This window comes from Coregonus clupeaformis, chromosome 30 (genome assembly GCF_020615455.1).
Source record: "Coregonus clupeaformis isolate EN_2021a chromosome 30, ASM2061545v1, whole genome shotgun sequence".
Classification (NCBI taxonomy): Eukaryota; Metazoa; Chordata; class Actinopteri; order Salmoniformes; family Salmonidae; genus Coregonus; species Coregonus clupeaformis.
In genome coordinates this window covers 47,731,254-47,754,825 of record NC_059221.1, presented here as the reverse complement: position 1 = coordinate 47,754,825, position 23,572 = coordinate 47,731,254, and the positions used below count along the sequence as shown (strand labels likewise).

At 44.2% G+C, this 23,572-nt stretch overlaps 1 protein-coding gene across 1 annotated transcript; it reads left to right on the top strand.

Annotated features, from left to right (window-relative positions):
- The first annotated feature begins 525 nt into the window (after window positions 1-525).
- LOC121546232 (cyclic AMP-responsive element-binding protein 3-like protein 2) lies at window positions 526-21,782 on the top strand. Its single transcript, XM_045209608.1, has 12 exons — window positions 526-993; window positions 13,760-13,991; window positions 14,251-14,441; window positions 14,744-14,819; window positions 16,381-16,589; window positions 16,921-17,067; window positions 18,315-18,373; window positions 18,615-18,683; window positions 19,023-19,122; window positions 19,375-19,498; window positions 20,191-20,425; window positions 20,647-21,782. Exons 1-12 carry the CDS (start codon window positions 895-897, stop codon window positions 20,717-20,719), a joined length of 1,614 nt encoding a protein of 537 aa, XP_045065543.1. The 5' UTR covers window positions 526-894; the 3' UTR covers window positions 20,720-21,782.
- The last annotated feature ends 1,790 nt before the right edge of the window (window positions 21,783-23,572 follow it).

The window sequence follows — 23,572 nt, the reverse complement described above, 5'->3', positions numbered from 1 at the left end:
CTCTGGAGTTGCAGAAAAAGTGAAGTTATTGCAGCAGAAAGTGGTTATTCGAGCACTTATTTTCTCAAGCTTTAACTTGATTGGTTGATTTGCATTCCTTGGAGGCAGTGTATAGAAGGAATAATTATTGTCTTTCTCTGATTTGTTACATAAAGTATGTTAATATTATTGAATTGGCTTATTCTCTTGTCAATCAAAGACTCGGGCTCAAAGGCTTTGGATTGATCGCAGACCCTGTCTGTCACAGACGGTCTGAACATAAGGACTCGTTTGATTGGTATGATGCAGATGGACAGGAGCGGGGCCTTCTCAGTGTGGAAATGGAAAATTGTCAAATTTCTGACCGAAATTATTGCAAAGTTTCATGTGAACATTGTCTTCATACATTGTAGGTGTTGCGCTAAATGTATATCCATTGCATTGTATGTTACCCTTTATCTTGACACAACCTACGGATATTTAACGCAAATACTGCAGTGTTTTAGTCTGATTATATGTCGCTACTCCCGTCCCGCCCATGTCCCCGCCCCCACTCACATTCCTGCCTGTCTGGCTGTTCGGGCGTTGGGTAGAAAACTGCATCAAGGAAAAAGAGGAGGAAAAAGTCCATAGAACTCTGCCAAGAAAATAAACAAGAACCAACACGGGGCAGCATTCCTCTAACTCTATTTTCCTCCTTTAATATTGTCATTGGGAGACAACTGCTTTGTTGGCAGCACTACTGCGTATATTACAGCGTTGGAGCTAAATCAACTGCGTGGACTGAGTGTAAAAAGTAACATTCTGCGGTTTATCGTTGCAAAGTGTGTGAAGGAGTGTATTTGCAAAGTATCATCATCAAGGGAACTGACATCTAACGACACATTGTGAATCAGTGCGGTCGCATCGCCAAGGATGGAAATATTGGACAGTACTGAGTCCTTTTTACACTGGGATAGGAATCTCAGCGAGCTGTCGGAGCCTGGAGAAAACGAACATGTCTTATACAGCACAGTAAGTTATAGATAGGCAAATATATACACTACGAACCATTTATTGCACTGCCACACTTGTCAATAGCACTTCTATTATTATTGAATACCATACAAAGGTTCTTAAGGTTTCACTTGGCTGGGAGTGAAAATATGCCTTCCATCAAATTCATCCATCAATAGTTTTTATTTTGTTTGGAATTTAAATTGAGTCAGTGCTTTTTGCAATGCAAACTATGATTAGCCTATTTATTGCCCTACACAGCCACCCAACGAGTGAGGTAGGTCGATGGGCTAATTTATCAATTATTCGGTTTGGGGTGACAGCGTGAATGAAGGATCCAGCTGGCTCAGAGGATGGGAACCAGACACTTATACTAGTGAGACTTTCTCGGCTGTATCGATTTAGTGTGTCTTCTTCCAATGCCCTAGATTAGGGATACTAGCTGGAAACTTAAAACCACAGTGAATCCACACCATGCTGGTGTTATTTATGTGTATTGGACCAAGTCATCCCTTCTGCCATCTACACCTTCCCAGTTCCCATGTTCTCTAACTCCAGAACACACATTTCACTATAACATGCACCAGTGTTGTGCCCTCAGCAAAGCCATTGTTCTTAACCCACAGCAGGGAACTGTGTCCATAGACCTGCAGAACTATACAGCCTGTGTGAATAGTAAATCCCAGGCTATGTGAGGAGAAACTGTACAGCCTCTGTGAGAGAGTAGCAGGCTGTGTGTGTGTGGAGGAAAGGTTGATATTCTCAGATGGCATGAGAACAGAGCAGTGTCTTTGTTCAAGTCTCCCATGCCCCCCTCTCCATTCCTTGGGTTGGGTTTGAAGCCTACACACACACTCACTTTCTCTCCCTGGGGTTTGTTGACATTGCATTTCTCACAACAATGCAAACTGTTCTCAGCTGCAGAGCAGAGCTCTCACCTCCCCTGTTACTGATTGGTGCGTGTGTATGTGTAAACTCTGAGATCACCGTCTGGATCTCCCATCAGTGAGGAGGGCACATCTCTCTGCATCTCCCTCCCACTGGGCATAAACAAATCATGGTTGAATCAATGTTATCAAGACTGGGCGTTGAACAGACGTCTGTGCTTTACATTGAAATAGAATGAGTCATTTTATGTAATTCTATTTCTATAGATGAGTAAGGCTGGAATTCAATCCAATCGCGTCTTGTCTGCAATGCACCCTTTAAAGGCAATGTTCCCACGTTGAGGAGACTGTATGCACAGTAAACGCTGCATGTGTCAGCTCAATCAGAAATTACCTTTAAAATGTCACATTGCTGACAAACCACGATCTGATTGAATCCCGGACTAATTCTATTTGTACGGTGCCCTCTCCACTACTCATGCCTCATGCAGTTCTACATTACTCTTGTTTCTTAACACTATAACACAACTAGTGTTTTAAGGTGGAGTCATAACATCTCCGCTCCACAACAACTGTCCTTCAGACTGACTATCAGCTGTTATTTCTATAATATATTTGTTTTATGTACCCAGGGCCGATCAGGCCTTAGAAAAACAACAGCATGATACTAACACTTACAGTAGCAAAGGCAGCATGTAGGAAGGACTGTTGGCAGACTTAGGCAGAAAAGCTCATTTAGACTTCATGACAGACACTGATATGGTTTTCACTTACAGAGGAGTTCTCAGAGAAAATGTATCTCTGGCCAAATATTTCGGAAGCACTACAGTGCGGTTTTCGCAAACGTCTAGAATACGTTGTTGTTCGTTATCAGGCACCTGTGGCCTGTTTTTGTCTTATTCGCCAAATCCAATTGTTTAGCCTATCTCTTATCAGACAGCTGCAAGATTGCTTTGTTTCTATGATACATTTTCCAGACATTATTTATCTTCTCCTGTTTATGTACAAACGTCATTTATATTTTCCATACAGCCTACCCACGTTATATATTAACTAATCAAGTAGCAGTCTTGTGTGACGATCAAAGTAGGAACTCTCTAGGACCTCCTCATAAATCTATGGGTTTATAATACTCTGTCATTATCATCCATGTGTGTATTTTCCTGCGTACATCGTGGTATTATAGAAGTTGAAGTGAGGTTCCAATTGTTTTCCTCACCGTTCTTTCACATCTCTCTCTGTGGAACTTAAATTCTCCACTTTTATGACTTTATTAGTAGTAAATATGCTAACCATGCACCCTCTCTCACACACTATCACGATCATGCTATCAGCCCTGCACATCTCTCTCTGTATGGGTTGGACCAAAGGGTATTTATGGCTGTTTTGCAGCCTTGTAAGGCACAGTTTTTGTTGATGATGATGAAATTCCAGAGTTGTCTTGTCTATGGAGTCTTGGCCCTGAATCTGCCTAGCGACAGATCGAGCCATTGTGCAGTCCGTAGAGATAGAACTCTAGTGAGAACATTGTTTTATCGCTACACTCTTAGAAAAAAGGGTTCCAAAAGGGTTCTTCAGTTGTCCCCATAGGATAACCTTTTATGGTTCCAGGTAGAACCCTTTTTGGTTCCATGTAGAACTCTGTGGAAAGGGTTCTACATAGAACCCAAAAGGGTTCTACCTGGAGCCAGAAGGCTTCTAACTGGAACCAAAAATGGTTCTTCAAAGGGTTCTCCTATGGGGACAGCCGAAGAACCCTTTTAGGATCTAGATAGAACCTTTTTTCCTAAGGGTGTATGATGGAGACGCAGACTGTACTGTTAGAGCTACTGAAGAGAACAGAGAAGGCGTCTTTGGTGAATGAGCCTATCACGACTTAGTCAGTGAGGTCATAGTAGTGATTAGCTATGGAAAGCCTATTAACAGCTCTGCTAGTTCAACTCACCCTGCCTAGGCCCTCTGATGACAGGAAGTCCCAGGTCTAAGGTTCATAAATCTGAAGCCACCGGCCGCCCACAGGAGAAGGTCTATGTGCCCAAAACCAACATGTCTTCCACCCGCCAGGTATGCCTCTGTGTTTGTTCATATTTAGTAAGAGTGAGAGAGAGAGCTACAGGGGGTGTCAGGGAGCAGAGAGAGGCCTGAATGGATGAATGGACAGATTGTACCTCTGTGTCTGAATAGTAACAATACTTTATCGATGATATGTTTTGTGTAATATATTAACATGTGGACAAAATAATATACCATTATGTCTAGGAGTGTTCAGTGGAAACACTATGACTGGTTTAAACTGATCTGAGTTGAGTGTAGTGAAGCCAGAGGGAGCAGGATCACCCTGACATGCAGGTTTGGTTATCCCACCACAGGTTACTGAAACCTCCCCTGTGGTGTCATGCAAATATTGTCTCTCTGAGAAAGTTGATCAACAGAGGACGTACAGTGCAGTGCATCAATCAACTCAGAGATGTATTAGGAGGGGATAGATAGAGGGTAAGGTTGACAGTCTTACTTTAATAGAGCCCTCTTTCTCTCTCTCTCAGTACTGTATGTGCAGGTTGGACATGCCTGTGAAGGAAGCACGCACACACATGCACACCCTGCTAGTCAAACAGAGCGGGCTCTCTCATGCTGTGTGAGTGTACAGAGTGATGCCTGTTCTCCACTGGGGCAGGGCAGCCTGATCCTGTGTGGACCCTCATAACAGACCGACTCTCTCTCTCTTCTTTCTCCCTCTTCTCTCTCTTCTTTCTCTCTCTCCTTTCTCTCTCTCCTTTCTCTCTCTCTCTTCTCTTCTTTCTCTCTCTTCTTTCTCTCTTCTCTTCTCTCTCTCTTCTTTCTCTTCTCTCTCTCTCTGGCTGAAAGGGCCGTCTGTGTGATGTCTGCTGGGAGAGAGGGTCACAGTCTGGGACACACACACGGCACACATGCGTGAACGCATTCGCACACATACACACTCACATACAAGGCCACATTCACTCACTGCCTTCACTCACGCACTCAACTCCTTCATTTCAGGATAGGATCATTTCTGTGGGAGAGGACGTGCACTGATTTGGTGCTGTTTTTCAGTGTGTGTGTGAAACATTCATATGAAAGGGAGTGTGTAAAGTACAGTGTCCTTTGCATATATTAGACAGCCTGTTATTCAGCTTTTTCTGTGATGGCTGTGATGATAATGTGCTTTGACGTGTGTGGTATTTGTATGTTTGTACCCGTTCCAGCCCTACCCCTGTGCATGTGTTTATATGTAGGTGTGTTTCTGTCGTGCCACAGTCCTTTCTTCCCTCCCTCTGCATGTCACTGTCAGTCAGTCCTCCCAGGTATAGGCTTTGTGATCAGGAACAAATCATATTTATCTCCAGCAGATATTTAGATACAGTATCATTCATGTCATGTTGCTATTCTGTTTTATACAACGGGTGGTTCTAATCCTGAATGCTGATTGGTTAAAACCGCATTCCAGCCAGTGTCTATTCCACAAGTTACCGCCGGCTAAATCTATGACGTTAAAATGCCTATTTACTCTGTTCCATCTGACTGTGTAATCCACTGTCTCATCAGCCCAGCCAGGCAATTTATAAACTTGATCTCCACTATAAAAAGCATCTAGACATTATCTCACATTTCTTTTAGACTAACATTTAGTTTTCAACAGCGGAGATTTGCAACATTGTTTCAATATTGAAATTCGATCTCCAGCTGTCCCATAGTAATGAACGTGTCGGGAGTCAGGACGAGACAGACAGGCAGACAGCTTTTCTCAGCCAGTCGAAATCATGAATCAGCATCATTTTTATGGATATATACAATGAACTATCAATAGAAAACAGGTCAAACGAAACAAAGTGCAGCTATTTTGCTGTCTTTCCAGCTTCAGTTTGAAGTGATTGTGTTAGCTGTGTTGTTGGTTAGCTCCTCTGAACAAGTGTCCTGACGAGAGAGCACATTTTCTATGCCAGGCAAAATCGCGCATCATTAGGTCATTGTTATGGATGTATCCAAATAAATGTCTCTAGAAAACCGCTTAAATGCAAATGCAGCTACTTTGCTGCTATTCTGGCTGCACTGTTTGACGTGACTGTAAGTTAGCCATAGTTGGTTAGCTAGCAAGCAAGGGATAAGAACATTCCCAGCCAGGCAATGGAACATTTAGAACGAACGACTGGGTTGCATTGCGTCCATAGATAGAGAACAAAAATACTTAACGACGGGGTCAAGTCTCTGGCAACCGAAACGATAGAACGAACGACCAGCCGGCTTGGGTAGCAACCTTAGATCTTATCCAGAGCGACTTACAGTTAGTGAGTGCATACATTTTCATACTATATCTTGTGGAAGGTTGAAATAGTATGAATAAATTAATCAAAATACAGTTTTTAATGAAAATATGTAAATCATTATTTGAATATATGTTGGTAACCCATTATATAAAAGTGATATTGGCACAGTTTGCCAATGTATAACAACACCCATGCCAATATATCCTCCAAACACCGGCTTCTCTGGTATTATCACTTAAATAAGCTGTACTGGACATTCTGGTTCTTCAGACAAAAGGAAATATTTGGAAAACTCAAACAATGACACCTCATTTTTCAGCGGTATTCTCCTTCCTGGTTATGGTGTTGTGTTGCGTGCCTCTTCCTCACACTTCATAAATCCTTATTGAAGAGAAACCATCCTTGGTACTGGAAGGTACCTGTACCCTACTCAACTTCCTGTCATGTAACCATGGCAATGGCTGCTCTTTAACCATGTCTGCTTTGGAAATGGCACCCTTTTTTCCTTTTTATAGTGCACTACTTTTGACCAGAGTGTCTCCAACCCTTCCACTGTGAAGTCTTCCTCCATACTCCATTTAGCTTTTCTTCTGTTCTGAAGCCAGACATTCATAGTTACTGTAATGTTGTAATTAGTGTGTGTGAGAGGGGTCATTACTCTTAACCCACAGCAGCAAGCTTAGCTTCCACGCTCTACAGCACAGCTACATTTACACTCACCCTTTCTTTCTTTCCCTCGCTTGAGGCCCTGGTTAGCTGTTAACTGGTACCATCTCTCTCTCGCTCTCTCGTTCTCTTGCTCTCTTCTCTCTCTGGTGTGGTGTACTGGGTGTTGGCTATGTTTCTCTTTAGAGTAGGTCATGGTGTCCCAGCCCTAAAAGGGGAGAGTTTGGCCTAGTAATCAAGAGTTCTACAACATGATCCAGTGACTCTCTACTCATATTTCCCTGCTCTCTGTGTCGTCTTACCACTGATATCTGTGTAGCCCTACATTCCCTGAAGAATTTAGAACAAGCTGTTTAGGATAGAAGCAGACATTTGTCAGGGCTCTGTAGTTTGTGTTTTAATAGTCGTTTTTTCACTTGGAGCCCATTTCCTGGGCTGTTCACAAGTGTTAACTCCATGTCCTCTGTCCCTTTCATCTCTCTCACCTGCTCCCTTTTTAACCCTATAACCAACTCCTTCCTCTATCTCTCCTCCTCTATACCCACTTTTCCTCCTCTCTTCCCTCAGAGGCAGGGTGGGGGAAGGGACAGTCAGGGTGAGCATGCCTGCTCCTGCCCCATAGTCTAAAGACAAAGCTCCTTCACCTCTGAACCTTCTCTCTCCCTGCATTTTTACATTGACATCATTTTCCAATTAGACAATGTTATCCAGAGAGACATGTATTGAGTGCTTTCAAAACCTAACCTAATAAGTGCACGATTAAACAAGTTGTTTACCTCAGCAAGCTTGTAAGCCTTTCACTGCAAGCCCGTGCTGAAGGGGACTGTGACTCAATTTAACCAAACCCACTACACTCACACAGAGAGAACGCTTGATCAACAGTTGAAGGATGTCATTGGGGCAGAGTGACTGCATACCCGGTCACTGTGTCAGAGCAGGCCTGGAAAAAGTGAAATGTCACTGAAGCGGGGTGTGTGAGTTCTGGACTCGATTTAAGCTGCCTTGGTAGGAAACCATGGGAGACAGGAAGAGAAAGAGTGGGAAATAGAAAACGAGAGACTAGTCATCTTCCAGCCTCTTGTCTCTCTGCCTCTCTCTCTGTCTCTGTCTCTGTCTCTGTCTCTGTCTCTGTCTCTCCCTTCTTCCCTCCCTCTTTTCATCTCGGATCTTGACTGTCAGTCGTGTGTGTGTGTGTCTGATAACACAGTGAGTCACTGTCTGAACTCTGACCCCGAGGATGTTCAACTCATGAGCTCAATGTTCAGTCATTTAGATTATCTCAAGTTCCACAACAACAAATTCTATTTTGACTACTTTCATCTACTTGTTTTGCTACTTTGTAGTCTTCTTTTTCAGATCCAACTGCCCTCCCCAACCACATAGGATACACACTTTCCCATAAATTGAACTGCTTTTCAAAAGTAGTGCACTAGATGGGCAATAGGGTGTCAATCACAGGAGGCGGTGAGGGGGGGGACGGCTCATACTAATTGATGGAATGGAGTGAATGGAATGGTATCAAACACATGGAAGCCACGCGTTTGATGTGTTGGATGCCATTCCATAGATTCCGTTCCAGCATTTCAATTAAGGTGCCACCAGCCACCTGTGGTGTGAATGTACCCTTTAGTAATGTAATTTAGCCATGTCCTTTGTCATGCAGTAGTTTCCCCTTCTCAGTTCACACGACTGCTTCTAGTGATTATCTTCTGAAACACACAGTGTGTAGAGAGTGAACACATCACACTGGTTAAACATCACACACACTGGTAGTAGTATCCTGGAATTACAGACAAACCCCTCCCCCTCTCCTCCACCTAATCCTATCCAATCAGCGGGTCTCATCGGTCATTCTGACCCTTCACCCTGCCCAGAGGGGATAACTGGGTCACATAGCAGTCGTGTTTAGTTGAAACGAATGGTCACAAACTTTTGAAATGTGAAGAATACTGCAAAAAATACTGCAAAAAAAAAAAGAATCTCTCCCGATCCTGTTTCCATGGAGCCTGACCATGGGATTGGATCGTAGCATTGCATTGGTCCAAAGGATAGGAACACAACCCTGACTTCAGTTGGTTCCTCCAGTCTGAAACCCCACCAAACCCCCGGTCTGAGCCCTGTTTCTGGGCCTCTGTCCTGCCGTCAGCCCGTGATAACCCCCAGATACAGCTGGAGCTCCAGGCCTGGAGTGTGTTCATCCCTGCTGGGAATAACGCCAATATCAGCCAACTACAACAGTCAGAACAGGGCCTCAGTCTTTATCATTGTTGTTTTGAGTTGATCATCTGTTGAAGACACTCTGTCCTTCCTGCTATCTGAGCCATCAGTCTTAGGGGTTAGAGTTAGCGGGGACGTGCTGGCTATGATGCAATGACTAATGCTACATGACTAGGTTGCACATGGAAGGCATCCAAAGCAAATGCACATGTGCCGTGTGTCTCTGTGTGTGTGTGTGTGTGTGTGTGTGTGTGTGTCATTATCAGTGAGTCAGTACACAAGGAAGAGTCCAGGGCAAGGTACAGCCTCATGCACACACACAGGAGGGAGATGACCCTTGGGCCCATGTGGGCAGTGTTTGTGTGTGGGTTGTGTGTGTGTGAGAGTCATTTCTTCCTCTATCGGTGCACATCTGGTTTATGTTTTTCGGGGGAAGGTATTGCATCATCAATTCCGCCTCTTCCCTTCCCCCATGCTTGACTGACTTCCTCTCTTTGCCTAAACACACACAAACACACACACTTATGCCCTGAGGGGTCAGAAATTACAGACCACCACAGAAATTATTTCGAACTTTTCTCATCCCCCTCGACTTCAACAGTAGCCCTGTAGGCCCTACTCTGTCCAATGTGTGTGTGTGTGTGTGTGTGTGTGTGTGTGTCTCTGCAGAAACCATTCGTCTACCAGCTGGAGAAGGATTCAGAGAGTCAGGTTACAGCCACTCACCCAAACACCCCTAACAACACCTCTCTCCCATTACCTCACCCTTCCCTCACCCCCTCCCCAGATCCCCAACCCCAGCTTCCTCTGTGCCAGGCCTGAGACAAAGAGGCATTCTCTCCCATCAGGAGCATCAGGAGCACCTCTGGACCAGAGGGAGCCCAGCCCAGCCCAACCCAATGACCCACATCCCCCTGCACTACTAGGCCTCACACACCACCACAACCCCACTGCCCCAGCCCCCTCCTCCCTTTTATGTCCCAGAATAGCCAAGGTAATGACAGAGAGAGAGAGAGGGTTGTGGTTCAGTAGGCCTCTACAGAGTCTAACCTCTCCCTAGAGACCTCCAACACCATAGAAGACTGACAGAGCTCCATTCCTCTCCTCCCTTCTCCTCCTCTTCTTCCTCCTCCTCTTCTGAAGCTAGTCAACACCCAACAGTTTACTCACCATAATCATCATCATCATCATCACACCAAACCATAACTGTCACACAACACATGATGACACGGGACAAACATGATGGATAGTGGTGTGTCTGTCGGTGGTTGTCCTGGTTAGGGTCCAGAGTTTCCTGTGTGACAATCGCTGGGGACGGCTGTTCTATTGCTAGGAGACGTGAGCGTCAGTGATAGGATTGTAAATAGTTGTCTGTTGGTTAGTGATTTGGTGTGACGTAGCCAGCAGTCCTTTCTCCTTTATCCTCACCCTCTCTTACCTCACCTCTCTTCTATAACCTTCGCCCCTCACCTCACCTCTCTTACAACTTTTTCCCCCCTCTCCCCTCCTCTCTCTCCCCTTCTCCCCCTCTCCCCTCCTCTCTCGTCTCCTCTCTCTCCCCCACTCCCCCCCTCGCTCTCCCCCCTCTCTCCCCCTCTCCCCTCCTCTCTCTCCCCCTCCCCTCCTCTCCCCTCCTCTCTCTCCCCCTCTCCCCTCCCCTCTCTCCCCCTCTCCTTCCTCCTCTCTCACCCTCTCCCCTCCTCTCTCTCCCCTATCCCCCCTCTCTCTTCCCCTCTCCCCTCCTCTCTCTTCCTCTCTCCCCCTCTCCCATCCTCTCTCTCCCCTCCTCTCTTCCCCTTCCCCCTCTCTAACCCTCTCTCCTCCTCTCTCTTCCCCTCTCCCCTCCTCTCTCTCCCTCTCTCTTCCCCTCTCTACCCCTCTCTCTTCTCCCCTACCCAAACACAGGCCAGATGCGGAGTGAGACACTTTTTAGACACTGTTAACGCAAGGCCTATTGTGTGTGTTAATATAAACGTACTGGCTGAACACACTCACTCACACACACACACACACACACACACACACACACACCAGGCCTGTTAGAGGATTACAGAGAGGCATGCCTGAAAGGATCTGAATTCCTACTCATATATACCCACAGAACTCCTTATGGAGAGTTGGAGTCATACAGTAGTTTGTATGTGTATATTGGTTGTTTGTACCTAAATAATGTGTACAGGACTGAGGTGGCTTAGAGTATATACTGTAGAGCCATATAGGAAACCTACTAGAGTATAACTGGGTATATAACTGGATATTTAGCATGTAGAGTTGGTTAAAGAGGTCCCTCTGACTCTGCTGTAGTAGGCCCTCTGGACAGACTAGCATTTCTATTGAGTTCCCTTCTAGCTGGACAAAATGTCAGTAGCGGAAAAAGAGTGGAAAGAACATTCCAATGGCGAGTGGTCAGTTTTGTCTCACTCCCTCAGCCTCCCTTTTCCTTTCTCCCTCACTCCCTCACTCTCTGTCTCTCTGTCTTGGCCTGAATCAGACTGTAATTGAACCCACATGCCTGGCTTCCTGCCATCTCTACCCTTCTCTCCTTGCGCTCCCTCTCTCCTTGTGCTCTTTCTTTCTTTCTTTCTTTCTTTCTTTCTTTCTTTCTCCGTCTCCCTCTCCTTCTTCCTTTCACATTCTCCAGGGTGCACTCCGGGGTGTTCTCTTTCCTTTTCCTATTTGTCATTCCACCCTTTTCCTCTGAATGTTGCTCTCTGTTTTTCAACTAAATTATATCCATGAAGTGTTTTCTCTGCCCACTCTCTGAGATGCTATCAAGACACGTTCTCCAGATGCTTCCTATCCCCTGCTCTAGCAGTTTAGAGACTCCTATTGGCTCAGGTCTGTGAGTTCTGCCCGGAGACAGAACTCTAGTCTAGAGCAGGTGAAGGTTATTAGTTATGCATGTACTTCCATTGAACTGAACTTGGGGTGGAATCAGGACAATAATGTAACTGTTTGGCTGACTCAGTGGTTTCCATCACACTGCAATACAACCAGAACGGTTAATGCTTCTTAGCATGACTGTGAAATCTGTAGGCCTATTCGTTTTAATAACATGCGTACATGTCTGGTGTTCTTCTTATTAGTTTTAAACATTAAGTTAAATACTACTGTTTTCCATTTAAGCAGCAGTGGAAGTTGTTGAGGTTGCCTTTATTTTGTGTGAGTAAAAAGGCCTTTGTTTCATAAGGAGGTTGTTGTCTCTGTGGGTCTTTGTTAATGAGCAATACATTGAAACATCACTCCCTCCCGCCTCCCCTTTTCTCAGCTCTACAGTAACACTGTTCCCTACTGTACTGCATCACCTCACTCTCTGACACGCACACACACACACACACACACACACTGTCGCCATATGTCTATGGAGATAGACAGTAGTGGGGGTATAGGATAGGAGGATGTGGAGATATACAGTGCATTCGGGAAGTATTCAGACACCTTACAGCCTTATTCTAAAATTGATTCACAGAAGACAAGATGAACTGCTGTTGATGCTAGCTGGCAAGCTGTTTCAATGTAGCTATTAGCTACAAAGAATATTGCCTAGTCAGACCATTATTACTGTTCCAGCTGGCTGATAGGCGTTATTAGGTAGGTCATGTTAAAGAGAGTGGTATAGAAGTGCAGTACCTGAAAAGCAGGAGGAGGTATAGAGGTAGATAGTTCAACAGTAGTATACACACATCTGATAATGACTTTGAATTGCAGGGTGCAATACCGTCACACACATTGAAGGCTCCCTCAGTTTATTGAGTGCAGTTCTTTGACCCAAAGGTCCTCATGATGACATAGAGGTAGGGAATCTAAAAAGCAGAAGGCAGAGATAGGAAAGGAAATTGGAGCACCTGAACAGCTGAGGTTGAGAGGCCTGTCATAACCTGTCCCAAGCAGTGATGAGAGATGAGAGTTTTCAGGTCACATCAAGAAAGGAAGATGGGAAGGAATGTGCATGGAGGAGTGTTCTGAGGGTAGGAAGGGGGGATGGAAGGAAGGAAGAAAGAAAGGAGAAGTGGAGAAGATGGTTGTCAGTCTTGGCCTTTACTCAAAACGTCTCACCACATTGAGAGATGGGAGGATGAGATACGGCCGCTCTGATTGGTGGGAGCGATATCAGCCTTCTATTGTCACTGGAGGAGAGGGGATTTTACAGCTCTATGATTGGCTGTTTTTTGCTGGCCTTGGGGGCTTTTCCTCAAAGGCAAGTGCTGATAGCCATTAAAGAGCTTTATAGGCAATAATTACAGACTAGCTACAGATACAGGTATTTTGTATAATAATAATGACTAGAGATCCTGGTTCGAATCCATGCTCTGTCGTAGCCGGCCGCGACCGGGAGACCCATGGGGCGGCGCACAATTGGCCCAGCGTCGTCCAGGGTAGGGGAGGGAATGGCCGGCAGGGATGTAGCTCAGTTGGTAGAGCATGGCGTTTGCAACGCCAGGGTTGTGGGTTCGATTCCCACGGGGGGCCAGTATGAAAAATAAATAAAATAATATTAATAAATAATGTATGCACTCACTAACTGTAAGTCGCTCTGGATAAGAGCGTCTGCTAAATGACTAAAATGTAAATGTATATGGTGTAATAACTAGACGGTGTGACGACTAGATGGTATCATGTCTGTGTCTGTCTGTGCTCTTACCCTCAAGTCTGTGTTTTGCATGTCTTTTGTCAGTCTATCATTAACATCCATATCTCTCTCCCCTCCTCCCCCCTCTCACCCTCTTACAGCACTTCACAGACCTCCTGGATGACTTTTCCCAGGATGCTTTGCTGGGCCAGCTGCTGAGCGACCCCTTCCTGTCCGGCCGGGAAGGAGAGGCCATGGATGAGGGGGAGGATTTTACCCCGTCCTCTCCGCTGCCGCCCCACATCCAGGCGGAGCACTCCTACTCCCTGTGTGGGGACTCCCGGCCCCAGTCGCCCCTCTCACATCTGCCTGGGGAGCAGGGGAGTGATGCAGGTGAGCGGGGGAGAGAAACGAGGAGAGGGGGAGGACAGAGTGAGGAAAGAGGGGAGGGTTTTGGGCCTCAGTGACAGTTGTAGATAGCCTACACATTACAATACGGCATGTTATCTATGGTATCAATAACAAAAGAGGGTGGCAATACAGAGATATGTGGAGATATGTACATTCAGTGCCGCACAATACACAAACAGTACATGCAGTATCTAAGTGACAGTGTTGATGCTGATGTGTCGTGTCTCTTTCTCTCTATCAGAGTCAGACGGTGAGGATTGGCCCGTGGAGCAGGAGGAACAGATGGAGGTGCTGCTGTGTGACCCTCCAGCCTTGCTGCCCACCCTAACCCTCTCCCTAGCACCCGAGGGCCACATCACTGAGGCCCCCGACCCACCCGACCCTAGCCCCAAGCCCAACCCACAGACGGCCACACAGGGCAAGGCCAGCAAGGTAAGGAGACGTCTAGAATCACAGCACATGCAGACAGGCCCACATGCACTCACAAATAGTGCGGCAGGTAGCTTAGTGGTTAAGAGCGTTGTGCCAGTAACCGAAAGGTCGCTGGTTCTAATCCCCGAGCCGACTAGGTGAAAAATCTGTCGATGTGCCCTTGAGCAAGGCACTTAACCCTAATTGCTCCTGTAAGTCGCTCTGGATAAGAGCGTCTGCTAAACGACTAAAATGTAAATGTAAAATACACACACAAATGTATGCACACGTGTAACGGCTATTTCTGCTGTCTGATTGTCTAGGTGAAAGAGGTTGGTGAGATCCAGATCAAACTGGAGCCTCATGAGGTGGACCAGTTCCTCAACTTGTCTCCTGAAGGTGAGACCTGACACACACCATATCGTACTGTCACACTACTCATAACCTCTCTGTATGTAGTCCTGGGTCAAATACACGTGTCAAATACTGTGCTAACTCTTTCCACCTCATTAAATAATATAATAAATGCCATTTAGCAGACGCTTTTATCCATACGTGCATACATTTTGAAGATACATTTTGAAGATAAATCAAGCACACTTTAAGTATTTGACAATGTATAGGTATGTACAAAATATTATAAAAAATACAAATGCAACATGTAAAGTGTTGGTCCCATGTTTCATGAGCTGAAATTAAAGATCCCAGAAATGTTCCATACGCACAAAAATGTTGTGCACAAATTTGTTTAAATCCCTGTTAGTGAGCAGTTCTCCTTTGCCAAGATAATCCATCCACCTGACAGGTGTGGCATATCAAGAAGCTGATTAAACAGCATGATCATTACACAGGTGCACCTTGTGCTGGGGACAATAAAAAGCCACTCTAAAATGTGCAGTTTTGTCACACAACACAGATGACTCAAGTTTTGAAGGAGCGTGCAATTGTCATGCTGACTACAGGAATTTCCACCAGAGCTGTTGCCAGAGAACTGAATGTTCATTTCTCTACCAAAAGATGCCTCCAACGTTGTTTTAGAGAATTTGGCAGTACATCCAACCGGCCTCACAACTGCAGACCAATGTGTATGGCATTGTGTGGGCGAGCGGTTTGCTGATGTCAACGTTGTGAACAGAGTGCCCCATGGTGGCGGTGGGGTTGTGGTATGTGCAGGCATAAGCTACGGACAATGAACACAATTGCATTTTATTGATGGCAGTTTTAATGGACCGTGATGAGATCCTGAGGCCCATTGTCGTGCCATTCATCCACCGCCATCACCTCATGTTTCAACATGATAATGCACAAGGATCTGTACACAATTCCTGGAAGCTGAAAATGTCCCAGTTCTTCCATTGCCTGCATATTCACCAGACAGTCACCTATTGAGTGTGTTTGGGATGCTCTGGATCGCCGTGTACGACAGCATGTTCCAGTTCCAGCCAATATCCAGCAACTTCACACAGCCATTGAAGAGGAGTGGGACAACATTCCACAGGCCACAATCAACAGGCTGATCAACTCTATGCGAAGGAGATGTGTCGCGCTGCATGAGGCAAATGGTGGTCACACCAGATACTGACTGGTTTTCTGATCCACGCCCCTACTTAAAAAAAAAAAAAAGTTATCTGTGACCAATAGATGCATATCTGTATTCCCAGTCATGTGAAATCCAGAGATTAGGGGCTAATTAATTTATTTCAATTTGACTGATTTCCTTATATGAACTGTAACTCAGTAAAATCTTTGAAGTTGTTGCATGTTGCATTTATATTTTTGTTCAGTATAGTTACTATGCAGGCAGATCAGTGTTGTGCTGCTCTGAGGACCCGTTCTGGCCACTGATGGATGATGATGACATTAAGTACAATCCAATGTGTAAGGTCTGTAAATGTTAGTGTTGATGATCTCTAGAGATGTTTGTAAGTGTGTAACCTGTGTGTGTGTTTCCCCTCACCAGTTCTGGAGTCTCTGCAGATGCCCCCCACCCCTCCCTCCTCCCACAGCAGTGACTCAGATGGCAGTCAGAGCCCGGTACATGCCAGCACCCCCCAGAGCCCCTCCACCCCCTCCTCTCCCCTTAGCCCTTCGCCCTCTCAGGCTGGCCTCAAGGTGTCTCTGCGCACACCCTCCTCCCTCTCCAACTCCCCTCTTCTCACCGCCCCACACGTAAGTACAACACAGACTGGGACCAGGGATTCACTGAAAAGATACAGGGACCCTATTGGCATAATATGAATCATTCCTACCTTCCTTCAGGTAATTACTGATCTGAGAGAGATTGGATAAGTTAATGCAAGGTTATTACCCTATTGTGTTCACCAATCCAACCTGGTCAGATCAGTGACAACCTCAAGAAACGGAAGGAATGAGCAATGGAACTATTCAGATAACAGATACAGGGAAGTCACTGAAATAAGATACAGTATGTCAGTTTATCAGATGGGCTCTTATGACACCTCCTCTCTCCTCTTCCCCCCTCCTCCTCCTCCCCCTGTAGAAGCTGCAGGGCTCTGGCCCTCTCCTGCTGACAGAGGAAGAGAGGAGAACCCTGGTTGCTGAGGGTTATCCTGTTCCCACCAAGCTGCCCCTGTCCAAGGCGGAGGAGAAAGCCCTGAAGAAGATACGTAGGAAGATAAAGAACAAGGTGGGAAGAATTCCATATGTGTTATTTAATAGTTTTGATGTCTTCACTATTATTCTACAATGTAGAACATAGTCAAAATAAAGAAAAACCCTTGAATGAGTAGGTGTGTCCGAAGGTTTGGACACACTACCAGTCAAAAGTTTGGATACACCTACTCATTCAAGGGTTTTTCTTTATTTTTACTATTTTTTTACATTGTAGAATAGTAGTGAAGACACCAAAACTATTACATAACACATATGGAATCATGTAGTAACCAAAAAAGTGTTAAACAAATAAAAATATATTTTATATTTGAGATTCTTCAAATAGCCACCCTTTGCCTTGATGACAGCTTTACATGGTGGTGGCAGCATCATGCTGTGGGGATGTTTTTCATCGGCAGGGACTGGGAAACTGGTCAGAATTGAAAGAATGATGGATGGCGCTAAATACAGGGAAATTCTTGAGGGAAACCTGTTTCAGTCATCCAGAGATTTGAGATTGGGACGGAGGTTCACCTTCCAGCAGGACAATGACTCTAAGCATACTGCTAAAGAAACGCTTGAGTGGTTTAAGGGGAAACATTTAAATGTATTGGAATGGCCAAGTCAAAGCCCAGACCTCAATCCAATTGAGAATCTGTGGTATGACTTAAAGATTGCTGAACACCAGCGGAACCCATCCAACTTGAAGGAGCTGGAGCAGTTTTGCCTTGAATAATGGGCAAAATCCCAGTGGCTAGATGTGCCAAGCTTACAGAGACATACCCCAATTGACTTGCAGCTGTAATTGCTGCAAGAGGTGGCTCTACAAAGTATTGACTTTGGGGGGGGTGAATAGTTATGCACGCTCAAGTTTTTTTGTTTTTTTGTCTTATTTCTTGTTTGATTCACAATCAAAAATATTTTGCATCTTCAAAGTGGTAGGCATGTTGTATAAATCTAATGATACAAACCCCCCAAAATAGCAATTTTAATTCCTGGTTGTAAGGCAACAAAATAGGAAAAATGCCAAGGGAGGTGAATACTTTCATAAGCCACTGTGTATATATATATATATATATATATATATATATATATATATATATATATATATATATATATATATATATATATATATATATATATATATATATATATATATATCGCTTTCTATTTCCTCCTGTGCCAGAAATGTAATAACACACTTCAAATTGATACATTGATGTCACTGTACTCACTTCCGTGAGCCATAGCTTGGCGTAATTTCGACATCCTTTTTTTCAGATCTCTGCTCAAGAGAGCCGCAGAAAGAAGAAAGAGTACATGGACGCCCTGGAGAAGAAGTGAGTCTTTCATGATGTGCTCATTCAATTAGAAATCAAATGGATTTTTCTATTTCTTTGGTAATTAATTAGCCGCATTATCAATGATATAGATAATGACTTTATTATGACAATGACAATTCATCCACAAATCTCAAAGTGCTTTTACAGGCATACAGTAGTAACTGCTGTCAAAGCATTGTCTCCCCTACTTATTACGCCTACCCGTCACTGACCTTGTAATTCCCCTCTTTGTCCACAGGGTGGAGAACTGCTCCAATGAGAACAGCGAGCTGCGCAGGAAAGTGGAGAATCTGGAGTGTACCAACAAGTAAGAGACATACATTACATAGTGCTCTGGGGGACGTTTTGTGCTTCATCCTTTCCTACATTATTAATCCAACCTTGTAAAATTAGCACACAGTTCACTGAGTCGAACGGATCGTTAAGGTTTTTTTTTTTTTATGTGTGTGTGCACGAATGCACACACTGTTACATTGTCTGTGAAGTCATATGTTAGCCCAGTGAAGTGTGTGTGTGTGTGTGAATGAGTGCGTGTGTTTTGTCTTCAGCAGGGTGTGTGTGTTTGTGAGTGAGTCTATGACTAAGCTCTGACCCCATCTTTACCTTCTTCTCCCTCTCCCCTCGTCCCCTCGTCCCCTCTTCCTAGGACTCTAATACAACAGCTGCTCTCTCTGCAGGCAGTGGTGGCAGGGAAGGTTCCCCGCTCCTGCAAAGTCACTGGCACCCAGACCTCCTCCTGCCTCATGGTGAGACTCCCCAACACAACGCTCAGCCCTGTGTGTGTTTGTGCTTGCGTGTGCGTTGTGTGTGTGTGTGTGTGCGCGAGCATTTTTGTTTCATATTGATTGGATACCCTTTTGTTTTTCATTTTATATAACTCCCGCATGCTCTGTGTGTCAGCTGTTGTGGGCTATCTTGTCCTTTTCATGTAAATGCTTGACTGTGGCGCCTAATGACATATATTAGGTGTGTGTGTGTGTGTGTGTGTGTGTGTCTAGGTGGTGGTGCTGTGTTTCGCTGTGTTCCTAGGGAGTTTCTACCCCAGCCTGGGTCCCTGCTCCTCCATCACAGAGACTGGCCTCTCCAGAGACATGGCCATGCAGGAGTCTTACACTGCTACAGGTGCTGTGTACACACACACGCACGCACACACACACAGTCATACATTGCACATTCATGTTTCACGGATTAATGCTGATATTTTTGACGTGTGTGTGTGTGAGGCATTAGCTCTGAATCTCTGAGTGCTGAGGGACTAGCAGTGTTCTGTAATCCTACCAGTCATACACACACACACACACACACACCTTTGGAGTGTTTTGGCCTGGCCTCCTGGAAGAGTGTACACTTGAATTTCATTATTTCCCATTCAGAGGGACTATCATTAGTATGATTAAACAGCAATGCAGCCATTTTATGATGATTGATCTTTGCTCCCCCTACCGCTCTTCTCCCTCCCACACACAGCCTGTTTGCCACAGAGCCCAGTATTAGTGTTGCTGGCAGTCCGCCCTAGAACAATCTGAATGTAGTATGTGTACAGAGCAAGGTTTACTGTTGGTAGGGTTAGTTTTATGTTTAATCCATTTCATAAGACTTCATTTGTAAATCTTGTTAAGAGGGTTACAGGGTTGTAGGATTGCATTAGTAGGAGACTTGATCATATCAAAGGATTATACCGTCCCTAAAAACCAAAAGACATTTCAACAAAGAAAGATGTAAAAGATTAAGATGGTACTCAATGACATGCCTTTCTCCTTCGTGGACATGATGTGATCAGATAGGTGATGTTTTTTACCCGTGATCCTTCACAGTGAAGTCCAGGAGCCTGCTGTCCTATGAGGAGAGAGGGCTGGACGAGCCACACCTTCTGGGTCTGGGTGGGGACTATCCTGACCAATTGGAGAGGCCCACAGTTGTCATGGCAGTGTGGCGCTCTGAGAAAAAGCAGCAGAAAGGAGAGGAGTCACACAGTGCTGAGACACGCCCACCTTTCAGCAACAGCAGTGATACGAATACACAGAAACCCCTGCTATTAGACCTGCACAGGTAACAGACACACACACACACACACACGCACACACACACACACACACACACACACACACACACACACACACGTACTCACGCACACACACACACTTATGGCAGGCGATGATATCAGAGACTGTATGAGACAGAAAAACTGTTTTTGACAGGATTTGGGGTATTGATGTCAGTAAAAGTTTAGTACTGTAGTTTCTTATTTGTTAGTCTCTCTTCTGTCCCAGGTCTCTGGAGCAGAGGGGGAACGACAGCAGTAAAATCATAGAGCTGGAGAGGACAGTCAATGAGACATCATAGGGTCTACCTCTGACCCCTCACCCCTGACCTTTGACCTTCCCTCTGCAGGAGCAGGAGACGGAGGCTCTCTGTATTTATAGAATCTTTTTGGATATCTTTATTATTTTATCGTATGTAGTTGTTCTTTTATATTGTGTTTTTATTCCATTCCAATAGTACACCACCTTTTGATATATTTTTGTGTTCATACTTTGTTTTTATTTAGCCTTTATTTGTTTTACTTCTTTATATATGTTATGACATGCTTTGCTTTAGGCATTATGCTCTGTTATATTTGAGTGAGTGGTATTTTTTCCAGTATTTCTATGGTGATATTCCCCTTCATGTGATGGTGGTGCTATGAGAGTGGGCCCTTTGGCTCTTTGAATACCCTGCTGATGTCTTCACAGTAATAATATCAAATGCTCTTTTCTTTCCATATTGGTTTCCTATTGATGTTGTCAGGATGAATTCAGAATATCACACTGTCCTTAAATATGATTATCTATCAAAAGCCAAAGGTCTTCGTAGCAAATCCTATTTTTGTAAATATAAATAATAACATAATAACGTCAGCCTACATGTGTGAGGTCAGTAAAACGATGTTGACCGTTTTACTCTGATGTTAATCTATGGTTGTATGTTGAGACGACCAAGCTTTATAATACAGCATTATGACAAAGTACTTTATACCAGATAATGTGTGTGGGGAATGTGTTGTTTCCTGAACTAAGTTACTTTCTTGCTGGAGCAAACACCATGGTGGCCTTGTGACATGTAATGAACCAGGATGATGTTTCTGCTAGGTTATAGTCTCTACCACCTACACTGTCTCACACATACACATACACACAGATGAATAGAACCATAAGCGCTTTCTTCATTGGCCTGCACCCTGCAGTCAATCCACTCACTGTGTCCCCAAAGAGTCCATTTTATTCTTGTTTATTGTATATAAACTGTAGAGTCACATTTTGCCTCCACAGGACCCATCTTTGTCTTTATGGGTTCAGTCCTTTTTGGTTTTTGCTTAAAACAAATAAATATTTTCCGTAGTAAAAGCATCAACTGCCGTGTAAGATTATCCTGCTTTGAAGTGTCATTGAAGAAATGTACTGTGTGTTTGAGACTGCAAGCATACACTCACTGTGAACGTGTGTCAGTCAATGACATAAGCGTGAGAAGTCGTACTAAGCCCATCCCAAAGGTTTGGCCACCAGCCATTCAAATGTGGTTCTCAACTGGTTTTGCCTCAGGACCCAAATAGAACCAGATTGTCTCAGGCGCAATCCAATATTCGGATGGCAAATGTTTCAATACTATATTGATAGTAAATGTTCAAATTATATGACAAGGGAACAACAGTCCCTCATTTTTCATTGTCAATAATTCCATTTTGCACATTCTTGATGAAGAATGTTAAACTCACTGGTTTGAGACTGCAAAATCAACCAAATAGTTCTGCTGATTTCTACACACTTTCTACCTGGTTTTAGTTGTTTCAGTTCAGACTGGAGTGTTTGTTTTTATTTTTTATCAGACACTCCCTAGTTGAGAATCGCTGTTTTAACCCACACTCTAATGTTAAAACAAATTACAGCTCTGCCTCTGGACGACGGGTCTGTGGACACAACTGGTGTGTGTGTGTGTGTGACTGTGCGTGCGTATATGCACATTTCTGCGTGTGTGCGTTTTGTAAAATGTTGTGTCTGTCTCCCTGATTATTCTCTTTTTACCCCAAATCACATTAACCTAATTGTATTAAGGCAAAAATGTTCAGATAGGGTGATTTGCTTAGAATGAAAGTCTCATGGTTGGGAGGTTGGATAATAACCGTTTTACAGAAACACATAAAAACAGACTGACAGAATCAGATGCAATTTGTCAAATTTACTATAAAAGCAAAAGCATGCTTTCCATTCCTCAACTAATTGGTCATTTCTCTATTCATTCCCATATTGGGTTATAATGATGCAACTGATATGTCAATTCTGGCAAATGCCAGATGGGCTGAGCCATTTTTCTGTTGGGTGGGCTGGTCGAAATGGACATAAGAATAAAACAATGAGCAAGGTGATGGCCAGCGGCCCATGGGCCTTTAAAAAAAAAAAACACATCTCTGGTATACTCACCTATAATAAGCGTTTGGCTGATCAGTAAAAAACTGAAAGGGGGCCTATAAAGGTAGAAAGAGTGCATTCTACACTATCACCTCACTCCCCAAAAATGTGGGGTGGCTAAAACGATGATTTGGTCAAACAGTAAAGTATATTATCCTCATGATTCCTCTAATGAAAGTGTCTGTGCCCTTGCTGGGGCCTGCTGCTGTGAGTAGCATGCCACTCTCCTATCTCCCTTCAGCTCGAAAGACAAATATGTTCTGATTGCATAACATTTAAAAAATGCAATTGCGGAAAAAACACAGTTTGGAAGCTTCGTCCCCTTGTTCCTGACAAAGAGAGGATGGTCTCAGCTTTCTGTAGGTGTAATTTTATTTTATCAACTCTCAATATTCAGCTCAATATCAACTATTTTACAACCAAGATATTTGATATGGTTTTATGATATGGACCCGTGCCACGTGAAATACGCACCAGATATTGCGAGGGCATAGGCCTATAGGTCTCATGGGTAGGACATAAAATGTACTGTTGGATGAATACATGACTACTAGCAGTGTGTATTATATTTAGAGTTAGTGATCTAATTAATGTGTTGTTTTTTTTCCCACTTCCTCAGGTTCTGGACCCCAAATGAATTATCCTATGAATGAGTTATTGCACATAAAGATGTATGTAATTAATATCTTTTTGGAAAAAAGGAGGACATTCTGGGGTCCTATTTTGACTAGGGTGACCAGTCGTTCCTGATTTC